At 36.5% G+C, this 20,584-nt stretch overlaps 1 protein-coding gene across 4 annotated transcripts in view; it reads left to right on the top strand.

Moving 5' to 3' along the window:
- Nucleotides 1–402: 402 nt before the first annotated feature.
- The window catches only part of NUBPL (nucleotide binding protein like), an 80,785-nt gene continuing 60,603 nt past the window's right edge, over nucleotides 403–20,584 (top strand). For 2 of the 4 annotated variants that reach the window (XR_004843018.1, XM_035902080.1), the window contains exons 1-5: nucleotides 446–489; nucleotides 3,358–3,392; nucleotides 7,079–7,171; nucleotides 7,861–7,966; nucleotides 14,935–15,025. Coding sequence is in view for 2 of the 4 variants with exons in the window: in XM_035902080.1 (XP_035757973.1) it covers nucleotides 7,946–7,966; nucleotides 14,935–15,025 (112 nt within the window). In the remaining 2 variants the exon portion in view is untranslated. Of the gene's footprint in view, nucleotides 490–3,357; nucleotides 3,393–7,078; nucleotides 7,172–7,860; nucleotides 7,967–14,934; nucleotides 15,030–20,584 lie in introns of those variants that run through there. The other 2 variants (XM_035902081.1, XM_035902082.1) reach the window with 2 other exon arrangements.

Below are 20,584 nucleotides of genomic sequence, written 5' to 3'. Positions count from 1 at the left end.
CCTTTTTTTTTTTTTTTTTTTTTTTTAAAGCTTCCAACTCTTTAAGGGGTGTTTTGGTTTATTTGAACATAAGCCCTCATTCTTTTATTTGTTTTTTCTTTTAAGATCCATCATATTTAACTGTGTGTCTAAACGGAATGCCCTCTGGGGTTATTTTTAAGTAGGCCCCATTCCTGCCTGTGAGGCAGGCTCCCTTTGGGAGAGCTTGCGTGCAAAACAGTTTCTTTGGGACCAGTAGTGAAAACTTCTCAGCGCGCAGGTGTGTTCTTCCCTGTCAGCTTTCTCTGCAAAAGTGGCGGGTTGGTGCATACGCATTCGCTTGCTTTCTGGTTTTTTTTTAGTCCTCAGGCTCCAGGGATGAGGCTCTAAAGGAGAAACGCACCCAGATCCTGTCACGCGGGCTGCCAAAGCAGAAGCCCATAGAAGGAGTTAAGCAGGTGGTGGTCTTGGCTTCTGGAAAAGGGGGAGTTGGAAAATCAACAACAGCAGGTAAGTTTGTGGAGGTTTTGTGGTGGTTTTTTGTGGTTTTTTTAATTGTTTACTTTACACATTTTGTAATACTTTGTAAGGAATACTTGGGCACTTGTTGTGTCATTACCTTGTACTTGAGTCCCACTAACACAGCCCTTCACCTCTGTCGAGTCCCATTGCAGCCATTGAGAATCTATGTGGGTACAGAGGTCTTGGCTTTAAATGAGGTGCAAATCGAGCAGACAGCTTTGAAATGTCATCTTTGTAATAGTGTAGTGCTGTCCTGGGACAGTCCGCTTGCTTAAGAGGCGGTGTAAACAGAGGTGGAGGGGATCATATGCTAGTGCAGTGATACTGTTCCTCCTTCCCTAGCAGCGTAGGTGTGCCTGTATAGTGCTCCTCTGTGCTATGTTAGCACGGTCATGTGCTCTGTAGAGGATACTATTATTTAGAAGGTTTCAAAATCAGGTGTCTCTCCCATTTTCTCAACTACTTCTATAGGCATTTCATAAACAAAAGATGAAGCAGTAGTTACAAACTACTCCAAATGATCAGAGCTTCGTGAAGCACCTTGAACTCTTCTCTCAGCCCCACCATTATGTTTTGAGTTAATTTTTCTCTTAACTGTGCAGTTCCTAGGTGGTAGAACAAGATAGTACATGGGTTACCAGTACTGCAGAAATTTGCTTGAACTTGAACAAAAATGGCACTGAAGGTAAACCTCTTCACAAAGATCTCTGAAAGTGTTAGAAATTTGTTTAAAAATCTCTTTCTTAGCATCTAGATTAGGAAAAGAGTCATCCTTTAGTTGAATGTTGTCTGCTGTTCGTCTCCATTTGCCATGAATAACTCATTGATGTAGCTCTTAATCTCTCATTCAGCCATGCATCAAAAGGACTGACTGTCTAATAAATACTAGAACAGAAAAACATGATATCCGTAGCAAGAGTAAATCCACTTAAGAAAAAAGAAAAGGGAAATATTTTTTCTGTGCATAGAATACGCTTGTATAGTATCCTATGCATAGGATGCACATTCCTGTACAAAGACATGCAAAACAATTAATACTTGCATTTCTTAATGATGTGCCTTTTGGTTGATGGTTGTAATTCATAGGCTGGTTGTTTCAGGTTACGGAAAATACCAAATATCTGTTTGCAAATCAGCAGGTTTACAAACTAAACATAATTTGAACAGTAAATTCAGATTATCTTCTTCATGTCTGCAAACAAAATTGCTAATTTAAGTTCCGCTAACTGGCGTCTGTATGTAATTTGTACATATCTGTATGTAATCTGTACATAAAGCATGACACATGTATAAATACACTTAAAGAGCTGGGAGTTCGTACCCATGCATTTAAAAATGAAAAATCAGGGTTCAACAAGTATTAAATAAGAGAGTTGAAATGTAAACGAATGATTCAGATGTTGCTGTGTTGGACGGCCTTTTGTTAATGAATGCATTCATTTTGTAATATTGAGAAGAAAAAGGAATCTAGATTCTTTTTTATTAAAATGACAATAAATTTCATGGTTCAGATGAACAATTGAAGATCAGATAACTCATATGAGCACAGGTATTGCATGGCATCGTTGCAGAATTATGTACTTAAATTTTTTTTCTTAGTAATGGAGGTTTGTGGGGAACATGTTTGGTGACAACTCCGCTGACTCACTTTGAGAGCAGGAGTTGGAAAGGAAGGAGGGTGGTACGCACTTCTAATTCCTGAAGCACCACAGAAAATATTATCAGTCTTATTGTCTACATCTCTCTGAAGGACTGTCAAGGTTCTTTGTATTCTTTCCCCCAGTGTGTTTATGTTTCTGTTGCTCCAGATCTCCATTTCAGGACAAGTGGATATGCATTCTGGTCAAGTCTGTCAGGGCCATTTCTTAACATGTCTTTGTGTTTCCGTGGAACTACTCTTTCTGTTTGTTGCATATAGTTTTCATGTTGTATTCTCCGTTGCTACTAGCACTTTTTGGTCTTTTGAAATCAATGTAATCAATTATTAAAAGAAGAAATTGTGTTACAGAAAAAATATTTTCCAATGCATGTTTAAATACTTCGGTTGTTTTTTTGTTGTTGTTTTTGTTTGCCTAGTGTTGGTTTGTTTCCTGTGTTTCCTGTCAAGTTTCTGTCTTTTACTAGCATTCTGCTGTATTTACTCTATCTGGCCAAAGGTGTTTTGGTTATTTTTTTTTTTTCTTTTTGTCTCTTCTGTCCCCTCTTATGCATTACCTAAAGATGGGACTACTGTAGAAAATTGATCCTGTCATAAGAAGACTTCAGAGTGTTTTCTGACATGAAAATCAAGTGAAAAGCAGGCATTGCACCTTCTTCCAGAAAATATCCACATTTAATATATCACAAGAAATCAAAAAAAAGGGGTTAGGACCATCTTTCTGGTCACTGTACTTTAATAGTTTAGGTCAATACTCACCTAATCTCTAGTTTTTAGAAAGTTCACTAGACACCATGGTGAAGGTTACCTGTGGTAGGGCTATTTTAGTTTTATAGTACAATGTCCACTTTTGAAAAGTCAAGTGGGTGCCTCAGAATTTTTTTCTTAATGTTATCCTCTGGCAAAATACTTAGATTGTATTTTTATTTTGCAGTGTCCTCTAGAAACTTAAGAGTTTGCAAGTTTTTGCAGATTAGCTTGAGTTTGTTAGCAAACAGACTGAAACATGGGCGCTGCTGCCACTTAAACTAGTAATGTTGTAGAGGAGCAAGAAGCTTACTACTAAGATGATGAACTCAGTTAAGTGTGATGTATTTATATTTTCTCTTGTTAGAAATGATAACATTCTCAATATTTAGGAATTAAGTTTTCTTGCACTTAATCTTTTTTTTTTTTTTTTCCCTTCCTTTTTCTTGCAGTAAATATAGCCCTCGCGCTAGCAGCAAATGATTCGGTAGGTGAACATCTGATGATCAGCCTTAATGTGAAACAAGTGTGTGAGTCATAAATAAAATGGTTACCGCTGGGGGCAGTCACATACATTAAATCGAAGTATTTACTCTGACAGTTAATTTCTTTATTTGTTTTTCATGGACTTCTGAGCTTATATTAATTTGTTTATATTTTATCAGTACCATGAATGACTTAGTAGCTCTCATCCTTCACCTGGGTTCGGCTGTGTCCTTTCTCTTGTGTGTCTCTGGGTTCAAATGCAGTTCTGCAAGGATGTGTAGACATAGTAGAGGATGTTTGTGCAGGTTGGAGATGCGTAATAAATAATTAAATTCTGTCACTTCAGAGCACTGACTTGGAAAAAATATGAGTAAGTGCTGGATGGTGTCCAAAACATTTTTGATAGCTCTAAACATATACATTTTCCAGAGAAATGAATATGTAAAAATAATTTATATATAAACAGCTGAGGAAAAAAAGGAGCTACGTATCTTCCCTAAAGCTTGGAAATATATTTTATGACTGACAAAATATCACTGCCCAGTTTGGTATCACTCAAACTATTACTTGGACTATAAATAGACAGTGGGAACCATTCAAGTGTAAAACCAACAGGTCTTCCATATGTCCACCTCTTGCTGTAAACTGGGAGTGGTTCCATTGTGCACATTTATGGCCACAGAGGTAAACTCAGAAGCAAGCTTCACTTGCTATGTAAGGATGTATAATGCAGGTTTTGTCCTCATAAAGCATTAATTAAAACCCAAGTATCCTCAAGTACTTTAATCTGGTAAATGTAGTATCTTTTTCTTGTTGTAAAAGAAAATAACAGGTAGAAGGAGTGGGGTTTACGTGCAGTCTGCACAATTCCTGTTGGAATTTTGTAAAAGATTAAAAAAAATTCCATAAACTCAGTCATACTTGATAAGAGAGTATTTAAAGCTGTTACATGAAATATGTACTGTTTGTGATGGCATCTGATCTTGATACTTCACAGTTTTTAATTCTGTGTTTTAAATAGGCTGCTGGAGTAACGATATCAGAGAAAAATCTGTCATCTTGAAAAGCAAAACTGCTTGAATGGTTCCTTCTAATTAACTTTGAAAAACAGCATTTGATGTAATACTTTTACAAAACGAATGTGATCCTGCAATGTGGTCTGTGTAGTATCATGGTCATTGAGTAGCTCCATGGAAACCATGTCAACTAATTGCACATAACTTTCTGTACCAGCTTAAGTGTTTTTAGGATTGTGCCTGATACTTTTCAAATACGCAGTTTTGTGCATTGTTTATATTTAGATAAAGCACCTCTTAGTAACTCTGGCATGCACAAGTTGTGGGATTATGCCCTTTCATTAGGAGTTAAGCATCTGGCTTTAAACATAATGATGCGATACACCACTTCAGTAGCCCATTAAAACACTTTTAAAGCAGACAAATAAGAGAGACCATAGTCTAGAATGGTTGAAGAGGTTGTTGCCGGAGTTATTTGGAAAATCAGGGACTGAGAAATAATTTTAAATGAAATTGAGCCAAGAAAGTTAAGTAAATGTAGAATGAGCTAGTCATTTCTGATAGTATGATTATGTGGTGGTGCAAAACTGGAGGCTAGTGCCTGGTGGATGTTAATCAATGAAGAGCAGCTGAAATTGATGAAGTAGCTGTGACTTGCATGAACTGATGGTCACAACTGAACAAGCTGCTGCCATAGTGAAATTGTGCATTGATGTAATTACAGGTTAGAAAATATGAAATGAAGGTGGATTGAAGAAATTCAATTCTATCTTGTTTGTTCATGCATTTACGTGTGTATATATATATATGTATTTTATGGTAATAATGGCATACATCATGTTTATGTTTAACCTTTGGGTTTGAATTTGCTGGTCTATTCATTTGTGTGCTCCCATTGATTTCAGTTTACTAGCTTTGTGAGTCAGGGTTATGAAATGAGTATCTCTGGGACCTTGGTCCAGGCTGGGATTGTCCAGTGCTCTGAATTGTAGGGATCATTGCAATATTCTGTTTTGTAATGGTAAAATAAATAAGGGGGTTGTTTTCCAGAGTCCATTGGTTCCTCCTGCCGAAGTTCACAGTGAATTTCTTTGACCTCAGATATGCAGCAGTGGACCTCTTCATTTTACATTTAATAACTAGTGATTGTGCGTCTCCTTCCCACGGTTTCCCTTCCCTTCGTTGCTCATCTAATCTCTATTCTTTCCGACGATGCAGGAATGATTCTGTTAGTAGATCAGAGCTTCAGCAGCCTCCTGCAACTTTGTCTCTTACAAGCAAAATACAGATTTATAGAAGCTGATGCTTTAACTGGACGTACTGTTTAAAGGAGGAAAGAAAGGACTCATGGAGACAGATAGGTCACCATGGCAGCAAAGGTCTGTGCTTTCTTCATTAGATGTAGTCTGTTTCTGTTACAAGTTCAATGTGTATAACTAGATTTTCAAAGCAAGTAATATACCGGAGCTAAATTACTCTAAAAAATGTTGTCTTCTGCTCCTTCAAGTCTTTTTCTAAGATTATACAGGTCACAGACTATTGAGAACAACTGTTTTCTGGTGAGGGAGATCTGTGGAAGATGCTTTCAGGGGAGATTGGATTAGAGTAGATTCTTGCTGCTTTCAGTAACAGCTGTGACATCTTATTGTTGTTTGATAGTGTCATAAGCTGGGAAGAAGATTAACAGTCAAAGTATAAAGGAATTTTTTGTCTTCTTGATAAAAGAAAGTTTCCTTCCATCATGTCATGAAAGCCTGCCTTCTATAGTTAAAAAACAAAACCAAAACCCCACTGTTTCTGTAGATTTTTTTCTTTTTAATATGGAAACTTTCTCAGTTATTATAGTGATGGTCTGAAGTATTAAGGCATTGACAGAACCTTGGACATTGCGTGCACAGTATTGTTGGCAGAGCTGGGATTAGAATTCAGGAGTTCGAGTCTTGCATGCTGGTGCTCAGTCTGTTTGGCATATTTTTACCTCATGGTTACAGAGTAAATAATTCAAGACAGGATTTCATTTAGATGCCTAGATACCATGTCCAAGACAAAGTAGGGTTTTTTTGAGTTTTGTTTTGGGTTTTTTTTTGATGCAAAGCCAGGGAAACAAGCAGGGTAGCCTCTTACCCCTTTCTGGAATATTAGGCTTTTCGTACCCTGGGTTACCTGTTGTAGATGGATTAGTTAGGAATTGTATAAGCTCTTGTGTCTGTACCAAGACCTATAAATCTATACAGTGTTCTTTTTGTGTTAAGAAATAACTTAAAGTTTTACCCTTGTGCCCTATTTTTAATTGCTTGCTTAGTTTGACAGCTGATTCTTTTCGTCCTTTTGATGTACCAGCAGTCAGTTGTGCTCCCCTAAGGAGCACTTGGGAAGAATTTTTGGGTTTCATGCCAGGACGATTCATATTCAGACTGGAATGACTGTTCATGAAAGCTGCCTGGCCAGAGACAATTTATTATAGTAGAAACAAGTTGAACTAATAGATGGCAGCAATAATAGGATAGAGATTGCTTGTTTATGAACAGAGTATTTTAGTGAGCAAACACCAGCTGTGCATGACTAAGGATGGCACAAATCCAGTTGGGAGGCTGCATGCCTGTGCTGTCACTATGAGGCAAGCTCCCCAGTCAGATTTCCTGATTTCCTTTGACTCTCCTTTTCTTTCCAGGAAGATTTACATTTTTCACCATAGAATGAAATGGTTTTTGTGTCGTGAAGGACAGAGGAGCAAGAAGTAAAACCATATGGAAAAATTTAGCATGTAAGCATAAGCAAGTGGCTTCTGCCTGCAGTAGCGTGGACACGTGATGAAAGGCATCAGTTTTAACTATTCGAGCCTACTTCTGTGTCAGGGGATTGTTGGGTCAAGCGGTCCAGGACCAGAATGTGAAATACATCAAGGGTGATTTTCATCTTAGGGAGTGGCCTTTGCCTTCCTGAGCAAACCCACTGGTTGCTGAGAAGCGTAGTATTTTAAGTGTGAGACCATGGGTGTTTCTGTAGGGAGGGAGGCGGCTGTCTGGCCGAGGGAGCGCCGGGGGGTGAGTGCTTCTACCCCATTGCATTGCAGTAAAAGGCCAAACACATTGTCCTGTAATGCAAATAAAGCTAGGGAAAGTTGATGATTGGCTAAATGAGAAACACTTATTCAAACAATATCACAGTCAAAGTGTCACAATGCAGGTTTGATTTTGGGGTTTTTTTGGGTTTTTTAAAACAGAAAATGCATGTAAATATCTGCCTAATATATGCATACGCCTGTAAACGGTTTCTCACAAATATATAGTAGGTTATAGCATAGAAATTATGTAGTTAGGAGTAGAGTTTTCATGTGATTCCCTATTGTGATCATAAAATTAGTTTTAATTATTTCAAAATGTGTATTTAATCAAACAACAGACATTAAATCTAATAAAAACTCACCCAGCCTGTTTTTCTTTTACATTCCAGCTTTTTTTCAAATATTTGGCTCCTGTAATTAAACTACTTGTCAACAGGATAATATTTGACTGCTGTGTTAATAGATGACTTCACAATGTATATACATTTCTTTCTGGTAAGGAAAAAATTCTGTGTGGGGAACAAAAAAATCTAGAAGAATTTAGACAATAATGGGTTCCTGCACTGAATAATTATAGCGTGAAGTCAAGTTTTGACCTGTTTTGTCCTCCTCCTATTCAGCTTTTCTGATTATTAGGGTTTGATTTCTAGGCATCTTTACCTTTGTTGCTTAGAGAATCAGAAGACTTTAATTGCTATAGATAAGGTGTTGATGCTTGTTTCTTAATGCTAAGAAGTGTCAGTAAAGCTGGAGATGCCAGTTAGAATTGATTGGGGTTATCTTGCAATGACAGCTCGGCTTCTAGATCAGCTGAGAAAATAAGAGAATAAAGCTTTAAAAATCTTACTGTTTTTCAAGTAAAAAATGAGTGAAATTAAAAATATTTTTAAGCATAGGCCACTTAAAATGTTTTATTTTAATCAAATGACTATATGCTTAATTTGAGGACAATAAAAATGTTTTGGGTTTTTTTTGTTGTTTTTTTTTTAGAGTATCACATGTAGAATTAATTATGTGCATCCTGAGTCTTCAAGTCATTGAAAGCCTAGTGCAGATGTCAGAGAGACTGATGTGAAAGGTGGGGCATGTTTATAATAATTTGGCATGCTGTGAAAGCAGTGAGGCATCTTGTAGAGATACAGTAATGTTTAGGATTCTGCTTTGGATTTTGGTAATTTGTTTTTAAAATGGTGCTGTAGTGAATTTTTTTTTTCAGTAGGATAAATAACGTGCAAGAAAGCCAAATGAGGTTGAATTACTGGTATGTGATTATTTAGAAATCTGACTAGGAGCTACTGCAGATTGTTTCGGAAAAAAGTGCTGGAGAAGTTCTGTAGCAGACAAACAATTAGAAGATCTTTGTATGAAGGAAAAGGGCTTTTAAACCAGTAGAAGGGTGAGTGTCTAAAACACGTCTGCATTTCTAGGATAGAGAGTGAGGCAGTGGTACTATTTTGGCTTTAATCCAATTTACAGCTAGGCGCTTAAATAGTGTGCAGCTGAAAGAGTTAGAGAATTAGGGATTAAAAGATGGCTATTCAGTGTGTCAGTATATCAAATGATGAATCCAGAGACGATCCTGATTTTAAGTTCCCTTTTGTCCTCTGTGTTGCTACTTGCAGTTTGGGATTATCTCTAAGTCTATAATGACATTAAAAGGGTAAATTGAGAGTCCTGGCGGTGGATTACGAGCACCAGCTTTAAAAACAACTGGCACCTTCACTTGGCAAAGCTGGAATTTCTGTCTTTGGAATGGGCTGCAGCTGCTGAATATTGGGAGTGCTTCTAATGTGTGGAATCCTTCACCATATAGAACAACAACAGCTCATTAACCTGTGCCTCCATCCCTCCTAGGCTGAACACCAGGGAATTCTGGTGGTCTGCAGAGTTTACTTCAAAGTAAAATATCATCTGCTAACATCCAGTGGGGATACATATGCCCTACCAAGTATGGAAAAAAGTCCCTGAAAAGATGATCAAAATGAAATTAATGCTGTCAAAGAGTCTCTGGATGTTTAGCAGTAACGTAGGCTATGTTGATTAACAGCTATTTATAGCAGCTTTTTGTGAGCTGATTTTTTCTTCTTTTTTTTTTTTTTTTTTTTTTTTTTTTTTTTTTTTTTTTTCTTCTTTGTTGGCATGAAGTCTTTTATCAGGCTTATTCCTCAATAAAGTGTTTGGCAACTTTGAAGAAATCAATGAATATCACCAGATTCTCTACTGAACACAGAAGTATGTGTGGAGGGTTACTCTGTGATATATGAACGGAACTGCTTGCACTTGGTTGAAAAAATCTGTTACTGGGAAATGTAGTTGATTTCATAGTTAATATTATCTGAAAGACCAAAAAAGGGAGCCTACATTAAGAAAGTGTATCGGAGAGACTAAACAACTCTTACCTGTCTGCTAAAATAGTTAACAGGAGGAAAGATACGGAACATTTTGTCATTAGCATGGATCTATGTAATCTGTACAAGGACCATGGTAAAACTCACCTGCCTAAGAGAACAAATGTAATAGCAACTGGATAATTTTGAATCTGCATAAGGAAAAGCAAAGGAGGCAAAATTTACTGGATTTTTACAATATCTCTCTGACAGTGTATAGAGGGACTGTGTCTAATATGACCTTCAACAATTTTATTTTAATTTTTCCCCCGAAAGGATTTATTACAACTAAGTTCAGAGCTTGAAAATCATTAATTCAGAATACAGCTATCTTGCAAATCTCTGTCGCTCACAAGGTAGTGGCCAAGTTCAAAGGCTAAACTGAACTTTAATTATGAGGGGAATCTTGGCAGAGAAGTTAAAAGAAAGGATCTTTTTAGTGAGGTTATCTATGCCTGTAATTTGTATGCTGCACAAAATGAAGCATGTAGGATTCTCATCTTTCAGGGATACATGCAAGAATATCTTCTTTATCTATACCTGGTGACTGAAAACTTGTTTTCATTTCGTAGTGTAAGTGAGAGAAGATTCTAAATTAGAATAAAAGCTTTACTGTATTTGTAGTGGGGTAAGAGATGCAGTGATTACATAGGTGTAGCTTATGCTGAATACTTGTCAGAAAACTTTAGACAGGTCTAACTGGGCAAAATAATGTCTTGTTGAGATTAATGGTAGTGAAGTAAAAATGATGATTTAGTCAGTGATGTGAAAGCAGACGGTGAAGAAGAGTTATGGTTCTTTAACCACAGTCCTTTATCCTGTAATTATTTTTTTTTCTTTCTGTGGTCTTGAGCTCACTGATGATTGGATGAGACCATGACAGCCAGAAAGAGCAAATCTGCAGTAGTTAGCCTAGGCTAGAGAACATTTAGCTAGAGAGGGGGGAAACCTTCAAAGCATTGATAAGAAGGTAAATATGAACATCTGTGAGTGTTTAAGTACACTTTTTGCTGAATAGACCAAGAGACTACTTTTGTGTTTTCATGTGCCGACAGTATATTTATTTCTAATTTTGTGTTCTCTCTGCCCGATGGAATATTGATAAGGATCTTACTGAAGAGGTCAATAATTCTGCATGTGTTACTTCAGTATATTTTTTTGAAGTAGCTTGTCATATGTCCAGTGATGTAGAAGTACATGATTAAATCATATGGGAATGGTTACGTAGCCGGTTATATCTTCAGAGTATTAAGTTGTTCAGAACTTGCAGTTAGGCAACAAAAGAATACAGGTCTCTAGAAAGTATTTTCCAAGTGTAATAAACTTGAAGACTGATTCAAACTTAATTCCACATCTGGGCAGGTGGAAGGAAAAGGACAATTGTTAACTCGAGAACAGCTGTTTTGAACTTGGTTATTGCTATGCCAGCTGGAGAGACAGAATGCTGTTTGTTAGTAGCGCAGGATAGAAGTATTTTCTTAAGGAGAAAATGCAGCCGTAAGAAGACTGTGGAGTTGTATTACCTGGATCCTTTTCTTACTGAGTGCTGAGGGTGGCTGTAGCAGTGGTATGTGCTGTGCTCTCAAAAACACTTAGAAGCAGGGGGGCTTTGACATGCTTGGGTGTGCTTTTGACTGCTGTGTTTCTGTCTGCATAACCCTAATATTACTTCAGAAAAAACTGACTCAGCATTGGTAAGAAATGCATATGAAAATAAATGTCAGAGGACATTAGAGGAGTCCTAGAGCTTTTTTTTCCCCTTTTTTTTAAGTTGTCTTAGCCTTGGTTGTGTAATATGTTCCTATGCCCAGATGTTCTTTTTTGCCTTGTCTGATGTTATGCATGGTTTTTAGGATTCATTTTAATACAGCAGTACTTTGAAAGGTGTGCTGTTTATATGAGGTGTAGGTTATATGGGTGAAAACACAATTTGTTAAAATCTAATTTTTTTTTTTTTTATTAGTGTAACTCATACATCTGGATTAAACTTCACTCAGCATGAGAAGTATCTGGTGTTGGTAATTCTGATTAACAGTTTCATGTATTAGCATCCAGGTGTATACAAATTATTTCATCTCTTGGGGATTTAAAACGTTGTGAATGCTGGAAGAGATAATCTGGGGAGTGCTGTGCATGTCTTAAAAGATCCCTTGGTAGCTGCCATAATGCTTTTCCAAGATAATTAAACCTTGAGTAAAGGGTTATTATTACTCTTCTAGGGATGCTTACATGCTGCGAGAGCAGGGATAGTTGGGAGAAACAAAAATCAAAACCTTAGCTTATTGGGCCAGCGCTTTCTGTGTAAGCTGCTACTTTTAGGCAGTATGAACTCTTTTTACCTAACATGTTGAATTGCTTGCTGAAGAAAAAAACCCCTTACCTTAGGCTATCTTTAGTGAAGTTCTGCCAATGATTTAAAGATTTTTCCAAAAGACCTTTCTCCTATAATCCTGTAGAAAGCACCATGCCTACAGAAACACTTGTGCTGTCATTAACAATACTTGTAGAAACTGAAGAATCTGTTAATTATTTTTATGTTTGAAGACAACCGTTTTGTTGAACCATATCCACGAATGAAAGTAGTGCATCTTGGAAACAGGCATCATTCTTACTTTTCAGGAAGCATGTAAATTTTTTTGAGAAACTGTCAGGTTTATTGTATTACCTTGAAATAAAGATCAGCTTTGTAATTAGGAGTAGCAGCTGAATTTACAAAGTCCTCCTAGATAATTGAGGAATGTTTTTCTCCAGCGTGCGTGAATTTATTCTTCATTTCATGAAATTCAGTGCACTCATAGATACACTCCTGCTGACTCCTAGGACTGTGGTGGTGAAGATCTGCCTACGCCCAGGATGTCGTTAAGTTAATTAATTTAGATCATCCTAAATCTTCAGACCCTTTAGGCTGAAAACAAAACTGTAGTAGTTAAAAGATCATTGTAGTTAGTCAGTCAACGGATACTCACAATCCTTATTGGGGGAAAAACCCTCAGAATGTTGAGGGAGGGGATGTCAGTCAGGTTTAAAATACTACGTAGGTTCTTCTGCAAATATTTACTTTCATTTGAGAAGTAATTAGGTGGCACAGCCCTTAGATGATGTTTTGATGGGTTCGATTAGCTGCTGACACAGATAAAGGGACTGAGTCATGAATCTTTCTAATCTGTTAAAATATGCATTTTGTACAAGAACAAAGAAGCTCTAATACTGTTGTTGATGTCTTTGAAATCTAACATAAAAATGGGTCTTTTCAATCTTTTTGAAATTGCAGCTTTCATACAGTAGGCAAGAAGTAGAATAATTTGTCAGAGTAACTCCTGAACTTTTTTGTAATAGCTTTCAGAAGATGTTATAAAGAAAGCAACATTAAAAAATCTAAATTAAATAATCCATGTAATTATATATGCTTTGCTCAGTTTAATAAAAGAGTATATTGAATAACTGAACCCAAATTTGGTTTATTTTTGTAATGAAAACTTACTTTTCAAAGTATGTAGTAGATCACGAATGGTAATGCATTTTTTTACTTCTCAGTTGTAGAATTTAAGATACATGTGGCTTATATTAGGTAAATTTGACACTTTAAATTGCTCAGCTATTAAGGGTGTCTTCAGGTTCACTATCAACAGCGTAAAAAAAGAGGAGGAGAAGAAAAAAAGAAAGCAAGCCCCACAGAACAGCAAACCCCCAAACCCAAATTATTATATATGTTGTAGTAAAAAGGGTCAGTCTTGCTTCTCAGGTGTTTGGGCTTCTGTGAATTAGTTTCCTTATCTTAATTGAATTTCGGATTTATTTAGAAGAGGTGGCCTGAATACCTATGTTTTTAATCCAGGTGCATTTCTGTCTTTAAAAAAACCGAATGAACTGATTGCGATGCCATAGAATGTACTTTATGTTTAGAAATCCTGTTCAAGGGTAGAGGTGCTGTATCCTTGCATTAAAAGCCACGTTATACTCTCCTTCTAAGCAGAAACTGGATAGTTATCACTGAGCCTTTTTCTCCATCTTTCCCATCAAAACTGTGATAACAAAATGGCTTAATATGTGATACCAAATTACAAAAGCTTCGTCCAAAAAATGAAGCACACATTTTGAAACACTTAACAGTGAAAGTCTGATTTGGCATCGTTGGAAAAGCTCCCATTGCCGCCTTAACCTTTCAGACAAGCCTTTAAACATACTTGCTTGCAATTTTGCAAAATGTTGAACACAGTTAGCTTTTTATATTAGAGAAACTTGACGTTCAGCACTTTAAAGGGCTTGCTCTTTACTACTTAATTTGCAGAACTTGGTAATTGGTAGCGTGTCTTGCCATCTGTAGGAAAAATAGTTTTAATTTCCACAAAATATGTATGTATATCTATAAAAAAGCATATAGAAATGAAACTTGTAAGTCTAGACTACATAGTTGAAATAGTTGTTTTTAAAGTTTATTGCCTAATGTACCATATGTAGTTGAGTAAACCCATCTTTAGCATTCTTTTGTGTAAATGCATTTGATTAAAATGTTATGCCTGCTTAACTGGCTTCAGAAACTTGCATTCCAGTATTTCCAAGATGTCTGCAAAAGTTTACTTTGGCCACTTAAATGGAAGATAAAAATATGGTGTTTGTTTTGCAGATTCCTTGTAGTCACTAGTATAATTCAAATTGCATTTATTTGAATATATTTACAAACATTGCTTATTTTTTTTTTTTACAAAAAAAATTGATACCTCTAAAAAATGTTAAAATACTATTTCTGCCTGAATGTACGTGGAGCAGAGAGAACATTGCTTATAATGTTTGTTGATATAAAGTCCGTGGTCTACATTGTAAGTAAGAAAATGTGCAAGTGAGGATTCTGTGTATTGAGAATCTTGATTTTGTGAAGATGTCTGGCTCAACTTGTACAGATGTTGTTATTTTTCGTACTTCAATCGCAATTTAGAGAGAAGGGAAACAGTGATAACTTATGTCTAAAATAGAGATAATACTTCTATTTCTATGGGCAGTTTTGAAATTTTGCTTGACTAATAATTCATAAAGGAAGACAGATGTTTTGAAAAATGCTTTTTTCTGTTCCTTAAACAGACAAAAGAAGTTGGTTTACTTGATGCAGACATTTATGGACCTTCAATTCCAAAGATGATGAACTTAAAAGGAAACCCTGAATTAACACCAAGTAAGTGGAAGTGATTTTTCTCAGTGTTCTTTGTAAAGAGATGAGCATGGACCAATCATTGGTGCTTCCTTGGTATGGCACAGAAGGGATGCAATCAAAAGATGAAGACTTAGTGTATTTTTTTTATTATTCTTAGTAACGAGTTTGCTTTCAAAGCTACCTTGTAAAACTAGTAGCATATTCAGAGTCTTTTCTTTTATGTTAGTCCATAGGCTTTAGGAGTTTCATGGATTATTACTAGAGACACTGGAAAGGGTAGCTAGGAAAGGAAGATTATTATCAGTAGTTTTAAACTTACTATACAGGATCCCACTTAAAAACATGTAACCACAGACAACACCAGTCCCGCGCTATAACACCTGGCCTACACATTAAAAAGTACTAGGATCCTACTGAAGAAAGTACAAACTGGCAATACTTGTTGACAGGGAGGGATCAAGGACATGTACCAGTTCAAATAGGACATAAAAGGGCTTCAGTGAAATAAGAAACTGTAAATACCCATTAATGTTTGTGGGCAGTAATTGCTAGGTAAAAGGGAAGTTAAATATTCCTTCTACTTCCTTTCATGCCATGATCTTTGTTTATTTATCATAGAATCATGGATTTGAAAACGAATCTGTAGAGTAATCCTGGGAAGCAAAGAGTGTTCTTGCACTCTTTGATTTCTATTTCTTTTCTCACGTGTAGCAGTTGGAAAGGGATTAGGGATGCCTGGTACCATACAAATTAAATCTGTGCAGCAATTATAACCTCTGAATAGAAAGTATTATAGTCATGCTATAATTTGAGTTTTCAAAATGAATTAGGATTTCTTAGTGAGGAGAGAGTCTGTATAAATGGAAGATACCCCATTAATTTGATTTTGCAAACTCTAATACATTAGAAAGTCTGCTAACATTTAATAGGGTGTCATTCGAAATACTTTAACTAAATGGTCGGGGAAATATTGGTTAATAAGTTCATAACTGAATTTAATTAGCTAATGGAGGGTTATCTAACTGTGGTATAAATATTAGCATCAGCTACAATATATACACAGGGCAACGCTTATAACACAAGTAACAAAAGCATTACTTCTATTCTTTTCCCAAATAATTTACTTAAAAGCCGTTTTCTGGCTTAGTGAACAGCATAATTTTTTTTTTTCCTTCTTTTTAAATCTACCATTTAAACTAGTTGGCAGAGACTAAAAGCTATTACATTGCCAAAAAGATATTGCCGTTTTGCCAGATAAATATAACATTTCTTCACTTAATTTAAAAGATTATGAAGATTTTGGTGGGCTTTTTTTCTTTATGATAGTTGAGTGCTCGCAATATTTCAAAGCTTTGTTGCCATTTTATGATATCCTCAGTGTCTTTTTTTAGTTCTTAATAAAATAGTGTATTCAAAAGGTCAGTAGTGGGCATCTGTTTTCACAACTTGGAATAAAAAATAATTTCTGAGAGAAAGCCAGCAGTAGTTGTGTTTGGCCCCGTTTAGTCAAATAATATTGCAGGAGCTATAGAAATTAAATTACTGACAAAATTCTAAAGTCAGAAATGGACAGTTCCATTTTTTCCCTGGGACACACTTATGTGTCTGCTACTCTTTAGACTAGGATAGCAGAATCACAGAATGGCAGGGGTTGGAAGGGACCTCGGGAGGTCATCTAGTCCAACCCTCCTGCTAAAGCAGGTTCACCCAGAGCAGGTTGCACAGGACATCATCCAGGCGGGCTTTGAATATCTCTAGAGAAGGAGACTCCACAACCCCCCTGGGCAGCCTGTTCCAGTGCTTTGTCACCCTCAAAGTAAAGAATTTCTTCCTCATATTCAACTGAAACCTCTCATGCTTCAGTTTGTGCCCACTGCCCCTTGTCCTGTCGCTGGGCACCACTGAGAAGAGGTGACATCATGACATCCACCCTTGAGATATTTGTATGTGTTGACGAGATCCCCTCTCGGTCTTCTCTTCTTACCAGGCTAACCAAGCCCAGCTCTCTCAGCTTTTCCTCATAGGACAGATGCTCCAGTCAATCCTATAACAGAAAGCGATAATTTAAAATAGAATCTGTTGTGACTGTTTAAAGATGTCTGCTGGAAATGGCAGCATCCATTTGAGGCTTATAAATAGAAAATTTGGAGTGGACTAGTTAAATAGAGAGTGTTGCATAGGTAGGTTAGTTATTGAGATAACCATGAAGAAGTTTCTTGATCTTATATGAGGGTTTAATTTTAAAGATACAGCTTGTATTCTTATACAGAGTTGTCTTTGTCATGCTTTACCAGTGGCACTGCATCACGATTAATTTAATTAAGAACTAAATCTGATTCATTCACAGTTGTATTTGCGACTGCCATTACTTCTTGATTTGTGAACCAGTGATTTTTAGATTGTGTATAGGCTGATGGTATGCTTTACTGATTCTGCTTTGAAAGAATTCTGAACTGAGACCCTGTGTTTTATTTTTGGTGATGTATTATCCCAGTTTATCTGGATGGCTGAAATAGAGTGGTCCCATGTGTCTTATATGTGACAAAATAATAATCCAGAGTGTTATAATTAGTTATGGTTTATATTTTGGAGGCTCTTTCATATGCGATGAGGTAGTTGAAAATGGGAAGAATACTCAAGTATTAAATATTTTATTCTGGACTTTGACTATTGCCTTCAAGTCTGTAATGATTAACCTCAAGCTGGATTAATTCAGATATTGTTGAGTTCACTTGTGGGAAAAAAATTGATGACCTTTACTTGGAAAGGGAAGGAGGTGGAGGATACCCAACTCTGCAAGGAATTATTTCTAGGCATGCAGTTATTAGCTGCTGTTTAAAAAATAAAAAAGCCTCTAGACAGTTAATTTATTAAAATACTATTCTTCGTTTTACATAAGTTCATACTTAAAATTACAAAAAAGTAAGGCAAAAGAGTGTGAGATGAGAAATGTAGTGTAGTAATTAAAACCTTTTACCAAGAGCAGTCTTTTTTGGATAAATGGCAAATCAAATTTTACTAAATGCTATTGCAATATAAATTACTGAAACAATGTAACCTGAAAAAATACGTTTCAAGTACTTGAAACGGAAGTGTATTACTCTTCACATTGTTAATCCTGCAGTGCAGTAATTATAAATGTCTTGGTAAGGGTTATGGCTAGCAAATACTCATTACGTGATAAAGTTTACTCTCAGAGATACAAATGGTTTGTCTGGTTCAACTTTTATACAGATTGGAATTAAATTGCAGAGTGGTTTTATTATAATAACATGATAGATACGCATTTCATTGTACATGGATAACAAAAGAAATTATTTTTTTTTTGTTTGTACACTGAACACGTTTACCTTTTTGCTTATTTCAGAGGAATAAATGTTTCCATCCCTTTTCTCTCCTAGAGGTAAAATTAAAGAACTGTAACTAATTCTGAACTTTCTGAATACTTTTACCTTGCAATTTAATTTTCATGCTTTTTTCTCTGTGGGTTTCTTGCTTTATTTTCTCTCTTTCCTTCTCCTTCTCTACAGTACAATGGAGTGGCTTTTCAGAATAAAGAAATTAAGTGGAATACATAAAAAATAGAAAAAAATGTATTTTAATCCTTTCTCTATAGTGATCAGAGGCTAAAAATGACAGTAAGAGTTTAAAAGCTGCCCATCTCCATTGCTTTAATTGATGGTCATAATCATGTAAAGTACATAGAACTTCACTTTACAAGTGGTGAAACTTGAATAAAATCACAGAAGGATGTGTGAGGGGATTCATGTGACATGCAAATGGTAATATTTAATATACACAAACACTTTTTTTTTTTAAATGGAGAATCAACAAGTTTACTGTATCCCCCCCCCCCCCCCAAATTAAAAATAATCCTTTGAAAATTTTTTCTTCCATGTCTTTTTAACTACATTTCTTTTATTTTGGGTCTTGATTACCATATCAAACCTAAAAAGGCTGAATCGACTCAAATGTACTGAGTTGCGTAGTTTTGCTTGGAAAGCAATCAAAGCCCTTAGTTAACCGGCATCTTTTTTGAAGCTAGAGCTTCTCCCTGTTCTGCCTTACTGTTGGCTGTCATGCTGTTGTGTGGCTGACCTGGGCAGCCCCCCTGGCACAGAAGCAGGGCAGCCCTTCAGATAATGTGAGCCTTCCCGGAGGTTTCATGTGTCAGGACAGAAGCCTTGAACTGAACATCGTATTAGTCTATTTCATTCCTCATGGGTATAATGAATGAAAAGAATCCACCCAAATTAGTCTAATAAAGCTTTTGATCCACTATAAATAAACTTTTTCTTTGCTCCATGGGGATCTGAGGGCTTTTCAAAATGTGGGTTATTTTAGTGATTGTAAGGAAGACATTTGTGATGGAAAGGTAATGGCAAGATACTTAAAACTAGTCCTGTGTTGCTGTTCTAAACCTAACAAGTCAACAGTGGTTTAACAAAAATATGACTAAATCACTGTGCTGTATACTTGTGCCAGACTTGCTTTTGAAGTATAGTCTTCCAGCAAGCAATTTGTTCTTTTGCTTTTAGGATTTTAGGACTGATGAAGTTATATCTGCAAAATAGTTGTGTTAATGAAAAAGCTTTTACAGAGCTTTGTTTCCTCTGCAGTCTATCAGGAAGGGGAAAAAAGTGGAAAGCCTACTCAGGTAATGGAATTAGTAGACTGACTAAATATGAGAAACAAATCTGGAAAAAGCTGCATTTTTTTTATGCGTTTGTTTCTTAAAATTGAACTGTGAGCACTGAATAACGCTCTTTGAGTCTCACTGCTAGTTTGCTTTGTTTTAAGTATTTGTGATGTCTTTGTGGTTAGGTAAGACTCTTGGTGCGGGGTGTAATGGGAAATCACAGCTTTCCTTGTTTGGAGCTCTTCAAGCTTAAAATACAAATTGCAGTATTTCTGGGGCAGTCCTGCAAATAAACTTATAACACAGTGTGAAATCAAGCTTGAAGTCTCAATTAGTCTGTCACTTGCCATAGAATATTCTGGGCTTCTGGCATAAGCAGTTAAAGCAATGATTACAGTTAAACCAAGGATTTAAAATTTGTGACTGACTAACTTTCTTTTGGCGACAGCATCCTTTCTCCTCTGACATAGGTTGGTGTCTCTGTTTTATTGCGGGATACTCTTGGGGCCCTGTTGCTATTTGTCCCACTCTCCTCCATTGCATCTCTTTTCCCTTTTCCACACCGTGGGTGGAATTAACTTGCCTGTGCTTAGGGAACTAGTATGGCTTTAAACACGCTGGACTGTGGTGGTGTCTGGCAGCTAGCTGCCCTTTCAGAAGCTGTGGCTCTCCCCTATGCCCTCTGTCAAATCTGCTAGCCCTGTACCAATTTCAGCTCCCTAAGGCATCTGGGGTGGCGGGAGACATCTATATTTATACAAGTAAAGCCCAGCCTTTTTGTTACTCTTACCGTCCTGGGTGTCCTCCCTTCTTTCCACCCCCATCCTCCCTTCTTTTCCCCCTCCTGTTGTTGGAAACCCTATATAGTCTGTAGCCCTGGAGTCCCTGACTGGAACCTGGATCCTTCCATTACACAATGTTGATCCTGGGAGGTGACTTTC

The sequence above is a fragment of the Egretta garzetta genome, unplaced genomic scaffold (assembly GCF_000687185.1).
Source record: "Egretta garzetta isolate BGI_Z169 unplaced genomic scaffold, ASM68718v1 scaffold79, whole genome shotgun sequence".
In the NCBI taxonomy this organism is placed as follows: domain Eukaryota; kingdom Metazoa; phylum Chordata; class Aves; order Pelecaniformes; family Ardeidae; genus Egretta; species Egretta garzetta.
This window is presented reverse-complemented; position numbering and strand designations above follow the sequence as displayed.